The sequence below is a fragment of the Paroedura picta genome, chromosome 4, assembly GCF_049243985.1.
Source record: "Paroedura picta isolate Pp20150507F chromosome 4, Ppicta_v3.0, whole genome shotgun sequence".
Lineage (NCBI taxonomy): Eukaryota > Metazoa > Chordata > Lepidosauria > Squamata > Gekkonidae > Paroedura > Paroedura picta.
This window is the reverse complement of record NC_135372.1, coordinates 26,444,425-26,452,082: the sequence shown is the minus strand read 5'-3', so window position 1 is coordinate 26,452,082 and position 7,658 is coordinate 26,444,425. Positions and strand designations below refer to the sequence as shown.

The window sequence follows — 7,658 nt, the reverse complement described above, 5'->3', positions numbered from 1 at the left end:
AATTTCTCTGCTTCCCCTGGAATCCCTTTTTGTCAGTTTGTTTTCTCTTGAAACGACTGGGACGTTAATCTGGAACCTTCAAATCGGCCTCAAAACAAAGAAAACGTACCCATTCAGGCCACCAAAAAGACTCAATGGACTGAAGGGTGCCTTTAAGAAGCAACCTCCCCCCCCCAAAAAAAAAACCAAACCCTCGGCTGATCAGGTGGTCCTCCATAAAAGCCCCTCCCCTTTCTGCCTCGCTCCTTTTCATCATCCTGACGTCAGGAGCTGTCCACAGGCCTTGGTGCTGAAGCAAGATGGCTGGCTGCTAAGACACTCCGAAGGAGGAGCAAGCAGACGTGGGAGAGGATGTGATTTTTCTGCCAGCCGGCACACACCCTTTCCCAGCTGGAAGCCAAGCCAGCGAGCCGAACCCAGCTGGAAAAACAAGACTGAAGCCACTACCATGTCTCTGCTGTGCGTCGGAGGTGAGCAACCTATGCAGAAAACATGCTTGTATCTCCTTTTAAAATAGATGCATCTGCTGTGCAAAAAAGAAAATGTGGATTTGTGGTCCGTGCGCTTGATCACTTGGATTTTTTAAAGAGAAGAAAGGTGTTAAAGGCTGCCGCAGTGTTCACCTGGGTGGGCTATGGTTGGGGAGGGGGAGGTGTCTTGTAAATGATCTGGAAGAGAGGCATTGGGAAGCAAGGAAGGATTGGCACTCTGGTACAGCCTTCGGGGAAGAATTGCCATGATGTTTGGAGACAGAGAAGCGAGGTGTCGATTGTTCTCGTTTTCTTTTCCGAATGCTTTCGTGTGGGTGTCCCTCTCTCCCTGAAGTGGCTGAGATCTAGCTTGGGCATGGAGCAAAATGCCTTTTTTTTTCTTGAATGGACGCTGGGTTTGATACAGCAGGTCAAGGGTGTGGTTATGGGGGGTGGGGGTGAGTGTGGGGAACAGAGGACCAATTTGGGAATTACACCATTTAGATCTCCAAGAAGGACCTAATTGATCAGCTGGGGGAAGCAAAGCATAAAATCTCTCGAGGGTGCTGGTTTCCCATTGCTAATTGAGGCAGTGGTCTGTTTTCCCCTTTTGAGGGGTTTGGAAGGGAGGGGAGAGGTCTGGATTTAGCAGCTATATATATATATATAGCTAGAACTAGTAACAGCCCTTGATCTCTTTCCCACTTTGCCTTTATTCCTTCTGCCACAATGAAGGTAAAATTTAGGGGAAATTTTGTTTCTCCAAAAGAATGTCAGTGGAAAGAACGAGGAGCCAGTGGGTGATTCTATATATAATTTTTCATCACCTTTCCTTACTGGTATTAATAATAATATATTTGAAAAGTTATCTTCTGTATATATTCAGAGTGAATGGCCACTTCATATTGGTGGTTAACGTATAGTTTTTTTTTAGAACTATTAAAAAAGTAGATAAATTCATGGAGAGCAGGTAGGTCAATGAAAAGCAGTAAACCATGGTAACTAATGGAACCTCTATGTGCCAAGGCAGTGCACCTCTGAGTATCAGATGCTGGAGATGAAAATCAGGGGAAGGATGCTGGCTCCATGGCCTGGATTGGGTGAGTGGGTGGGTGGTTTGCCCCCATTGGAGTCAGGACATTGAATAAGGGGGAGGGGGGCTTTGCTCTCATTTAACATGACTCCTACGATGTTAGATCCATCGATGTGCAGCAACTACGACGGCTAAAAGCAGAAGAAAAAAGGCAGTCTACCTCTGTATTCCAGAAACTAGGAAAAAGGAACAGGGTTGGGGAGAAACACCTTCATGCAGTGTTTCTGAGAAATATCAAGCTGGATTAGGTAGCCAGACTCAGCAAAGTGGTTCTTCTTGGTCCATTTATAGCAGCTATCATGCCTATTAATGAAGCCTCCCTGTTCAGAGGCAGTATACCCTTGCAAGCTAGATGGCAGAAGTGGGGGAGGGGGCACCGATCATTGTCTCAATGATTCCATGGGCTTCCCGGAACTTCTGGCTGACCAGAATGACAAAGGTGGTTCCCAAATGGAGATTTAGTCAGATCCAGCCACACAATTCCCAGCATCCCACCCCTCCAGGCTCAAGAAAATTTACAGCAGAAGTCCAGAAAAGATCTTCAACTGTTTTGCTCAACAGGCAGGGGTAGTCAAACTGCGGCCCTCCAGATGTCCATGGACTTCTGGAGGGCCGCAGTTTGACTACCCCTGGATGTTTCCTGAAACCCATCAGATGATGCTGCACCCAGTTTTACATATTTATCATTAATACATTCCATACCTGTCTTTCTCTATGGAACGGGCAGGTTAATAAACCATGGGCCTCACATGTCTATCTCCTGAGATCTTCTGTGCTCTCACCTTGTTGGGCCAGGTGAGCCTGATCTCTCAACCTCAAAAGCTAAGCAGGGTCATCCCTGGTTAGCACTCGGATGGGGGACCACCCAGGGTTGCGATGTCCAGGCAGTTCATGGCAGACTGCCTCTGTCTCCTACCCTCCAGGGTCACCGTAAGCCAGCTAGGACTTGGCTACCTCCCCAGGTCCTTCATGAACCCATTCATTTAGCAGCACCGGACGAGCTTTTGGCCCAACCCCATCCCAGGCCGCAGCCTCTTCATTCACAAAAGCGTGCCGAGGGTGAAATCCTCACGAGGCATCTAAAAAGGTGTGCGTGTTCTCTACATTTTCTGCTGTTAAAGAAATAGTGAGGGGGGAGAGGGGAATCCAGGCGGCCCCCTTGCAAACCTGCATTAAAAGGGGCGCTTCTCCAATCAAAAGCAGCGTTCCCTCCCCCCCACACACCCCTCCCCCCCACGCCCCCCCCCAGTGGTGGTAGAAAAAGGCCAGGCACCTCCCCCCTCTCACTAGCGCTGGAGGGTTGCTCTCCATTGATGATCTCTCTGCATGAAAATGAGTTAGCCAGAGAATAGCTGACATCTGTCCGTCCGTCCCTTGATGGCTGGAGGATTTCTCCTTTGCAGGGTGGGGGGTGCCTTGGAGCCAAGGGGCTGCCTTGCAAAGCACGGGAGACATTACATCCTCGCTCCAAATATATAAATCTCAGCCTTCCCAGCTGTCAGAGGAAACTAGGTGTGTACCAACGCAGCCTCTTCTGTGCTTGCCGGAAAGGATTTATGAATGAACAGGCTACAGAGAGACTGTTCCGGCACACCGTTTTACATACGACACGCGTGAGGAAGGCTACCCCGTTTGGGGACATAAGGCGGGCAACTCCGGGAATGGAATTTCGTACAGATTGTGGGGGGGGAAGATAGAGCTGGGGGGGGGTTAGAAGGGGAGCTCCGTAGAGATGCGATGCCACCAGCTCCACCCTCAAAGGTAGCCATTTCCTCCAGGGGAACTAATCTCGGTCACATGGAGAGCAGCTGTAATTCCAGGGAATCTCCAGGCCCCATCTGGAGGTTGGGAACTCGAAGGGGAGATAATTTTGGGTCAGGGGCCAAAGATCGGCTTCACAGGCTGAAGGCTGAAATCCAAGTTGTAGTCTTTCCAGCCAGCCCTTTCTTTCCCCTACGATTCGAGCAAATGGCTCCCAGAAGATGCTCAACCTGGGGGTGATGTCACTTCTGGGGGCGTGGCAGGGAGGTGTGGCCAGCTGACACCACTTCCGGGGCTGCTTGAGACCTGAAAATTTATTTCAGGGGTTCTTCCATGGCCAAAAGGTTGAAAAAGGCTGTCCTAATCTGACACTCTGACCCAGGGGTAGTCAAACTACGGCCCTCCAGATGTCCATGGACTACAATTCCCATGAGCCCAGGGGCTCATGGGAATTGTAGTCCATGGACATCTGGAGGGCCGCAGTTCATCAGGGAGGTTGAAAGCTGCATTCCTTGATCATGCCCCCCCTCCCTTGTGAGCACCTTGCAGACCCTGGAGAACCCGAGATCAGGCAAACCCAGAAGTGGTGCTGGAGGGAGTTAGAAAGGCACCTAGGCCTAGTCTGCACACATGGGATACTGCACTTTCAATGTGCTTTGGCAGCTGGATTTTCCAGTGCAGAACAGGAAAATCTACTTCTAAAGTGCATTGAAAGTGCATTATCTATTGTGTGCAGACTAGGCCCTAGTTAGAAGGCTATAATTCACGAGGGGGAGGAATTGGGGCAGACACAAATGTTTCCCCGGCACCTGTGAATCCAAGGCAGCATATTCATTTGGAACATTTTTAGGCCACCTCTTCCAGAGAGGCTGCTCATGGAGGCTTGCAAAATAAAATATCATAAAAGCGTAGAGCAGCAGATGTTATTCATTAAAATCCAGACTTCAAAAGCTCCTCCAGAGTCTAAGAACAAAGAAGGAAGCCTCTTAAAACAGCAGTTTTCCCACTGAAAAGCACACTCTGAAATGGTGTTGTAGGATCAAGCCTTTGATCAAAAGCCGGGGTGAACGGAAGCGTTTTGTCCCGGCATCTCCGAGAAAGCAAGGCAGGCGTCAAACCAGCCTGAAGGAGAAGGGGCTACCTGCAGACGAGGTTCCATCACCGAAAAAGCTCGCCCCTCAGTAGCCCCCTGTCGCCTCTCTGCAGTTGAAAACAGCCTTTTCCAACTTTTTGATTGTGCAGGTAGACCTGAATTGTGTTCCAGGCTTTGAGGTAACATGGAAGTGAGGTCAGCGAGCCACCCCCCTGCCACACACCCCAGATGCAAATAAAAATGCAAATAAAAATGAAGCAATTAAAATATGCAAATAATCATAAAAACTAGCCCTCCCCATCTTCCCTCCCCGCCACATTTCGCCTGCGCTGCCCCATATGCAAATAAAAACTAAAAAAATAAAATCAAAATATGCCTTCCCCCACTTAAGACAGCCCCAACGCCCAACAGAAGACCTATGGGGACAACGTACCTCAGCCACAGGGGAAGAAGTGGTGGCTGTGAGCCGCCATCTTGGAATTCTCCATGTCACAGTACATCGTCTGGCTGAGAGAGCACAAAGAAGTGGTCATGGAGAAACCCACTGCAGGTTCTTTGTAAACCCCCCATTTTTTCAAGTTGAATTGCAACATGCAACTTGTCAGGGAATCTATAGTAGATATTTTCATCTGTAGTATCTCCATGATGGATTGTACGAGCAGTGATATCAGGGCTCTCTCAGCCTCACCTCCCTCACAGGGTGTCTGTTGTGGGGAGAGGTGTCAGGATTGCTGCTGAACCCTGCCATGAGTTAGCATGAGTTTCTCCATGATTATTTGTCTGATCTTTTCCCTGCTTTGTTCTTGGGGCCCCAGGCCCATATATTATGCTTGCATGCTTGAAACTGAAACTATGTTGTTGCATCCTGTTATCACAGGGAGCTGTGAATTATTTGTCTTTTGAACCTCTCGGCCGGGTCTGCCTTTTGTAACCATAACATCTTATCTTGTCCAGAGACGACCAAGGACGTGCGAATTGTAACACTATGGTTTATGGCACCTGCAGCCTCCTTTCCCCCTCCCTTGGGAACTTTCAAGTTTTAGGCGGGAGAATACTCTTGATAAGGGGAGGCAAATCTGTCCTCAGGCAGATTTGACTTCTTTAGCTTAGGTGTATGAAGTAACTTCTCAATAAATACTTCCTTTATTAAAGAAGCTTGTTGTGAGTTCTTGCAACGCTTGACAAGAGGAAGGTGAAGGTGAATGTAAGCCGCTTTGAGCCTCCTTCGGGTAGAGAAAAGCGGCATATAAGAACCAACTCTTCTTCTTCTTCAGTAATATCAGGGCTCTTTCAGCCTCACCTACCTCCCAGGGTGTCTGTTGTGGGGAGAGGAAAGGGAAGGCAATTGGAAGCCGCTTTGAGACTCTTTCAGGTAGAGAAAAGCGGCATATAAGAACCAACTCTTCTTCTTCTTCAGTAATATCAGGGCTCTCTCATCCTAACCTCCCTCACAGGGTGTCTGTTGTGGGGAGAGGAAGGGAAGGTGAATGTAAGCCACTTTGAGACTCCTTCGGGTAGAGAAAAACGGCATATTCTTCTTTTACTACTACTTTATTAAGCTGAATGATGATGTCCATTGATGCTGAATGGATGAAGGCATCAACCGAATGGTTTTCAGTTCTTTTCTTCAAGCCAATTCTGCAATCAATTAAACATTTCCGGCGAAGACAGACAAGTTCAGCAATCCTTTGATGTTTATTGTAACTTGCCATATCGTATTATTTATTGTTTCCCCCAACACAGGTGCCTTTAGCACCTCGCCTGCCCCCAGTTAGTTTGAGTCAAATGTCCACTCCAGCAAACACCACTGTGGCCGATCATTGGGCCTTCCCTCCCACATTTCCCCTCCCTCCCACCGAATTGTGGCCAAACAGCGTGGTTTGTAGTCCCTGGGACTAGCAGAATTTCTTCTTGTGCTCCAGCCGTTCATGCAGGGCACGACTCCTGTAACATCTGCACCTGCTGGAGATTGCACTTTTAATATGCTTTCACATCTGGATTTTCCTATGCAAAGAACAGAAACTGGGGAAATTCCTAGAACATAACATAGGGTGTGATGTTGTCCCTTTTGAGAGTTTAGAAATTATGGCCCAGCTGTGGGTGACACTCTAGGAATCTGAATAATCTTTAAGGGCTTTATCATTGAAACTGGGAAATTTGCTGACAAGGCAGGCCCATTCTGTGCTATTCTTAGGGGCAGGGGTGGTCAAACTATAGCCCTTGTCCATGGACTACAATTCCTATGAGCCCTTGCCAGTGAACGATGGGAATTGTAGTCCTTGGACATCTGAAGGGCCACAGTTTGACCACCCCTGTTTAGGGGCCTGTATGCCTTCCTCCATTGGTCCCTCCAGTTTCAGCTTGACTTCTGCCATCCCAAGTGCCAACTCTAGGTGATGGCATCCCAGCTATCTAGGGCTGCCAGTGCCATCTGGGCATCAGTGAGGGATGGGGAGGTAGAGCTGCCAGGCCCAGATTGGGAGTTTCTTGGAGATTTGTGGTTGGAGCCCTGCAGCCACCTCGACTGACCGAAATAGAACATCTAACATCCCACAAGGGAAGGCGGTCATGCTGTCCATTCTCCCTCCTGTGATAATTGAGCCATAGTTGGAGAAGAAGATGAAGAGCTAGGTTTTCTTAGACCCAAAGCAGCTTACAAACACCTTTCCCTGCCTCTCAACCTGGGAGGTAGGGTGGGGCTGAGAGAGCTCTCAGAGAACTGCTCTGCAAGAACAGCTCTGGGAGAACTGGGACTGACCCAAGATCACCCAGCTGGCTGCAGGTGGAGGAGGTGTGGGGAACCAAGCCCAGTTCTCCAATGAGAGACCACAGCTGTTGAACCACTGACAAAGGGTCTTCACTCTGCGGCATGGTCCTTCAGTGGGAACCAGGTTTGCCAGGTTCTCCCTGGCCTCTGGTTGCTGGATCCAGGCTTGGCAACTTCCGGAGATTTGGGGATGGAGCCTGGGGAGGACAGAGACCTCAATGGGGTACAATGCCATAGAGGAAGGGGTGGCCAAACCGTGGCTCTCCAGATGTCCAAAGACTACAATTCCCATGAACCCCTGGGTAGGGTTTATACTGGAAGGGGCTCATGGGAATGGTGGTCACAGTTGGGCCACCCCTGCACCACCCCTCCAAAGAAGGCATTTTCTATAGGGGGATGGATCTCTGCAGTACAGAGGTGAGCTGCAGTTCTGGGGATCCCCCGGTCCCACCTGGAGGCTGGCATTCCCACGGC

General features: G+C 49.2%; 1 protein-coding gene across 1 annotated transcript in view; it reads left to right on the top strand.

The window, feature by feature from the left end:
• Positions 1 to 263: 263 nt before the first annotated feature.
• Positions 264 to 7,658, top strand: part of UNC13A (unc-13 homolog A) — a 161,582-nt gene continuing 154,187 nt past the window's right edge. Inside the window, exon 1 of the mRNA XM_077332044.1 lies at positions 264 to 470. Coding sequence (XP_077188159.1) covers positions 449 to 470 — 22 coding nt within the window. The 5' untranslated portion in view covers positions 264 to 448. The remainder of the gene's footprint in view (positions 471 to 7,658) is intronic.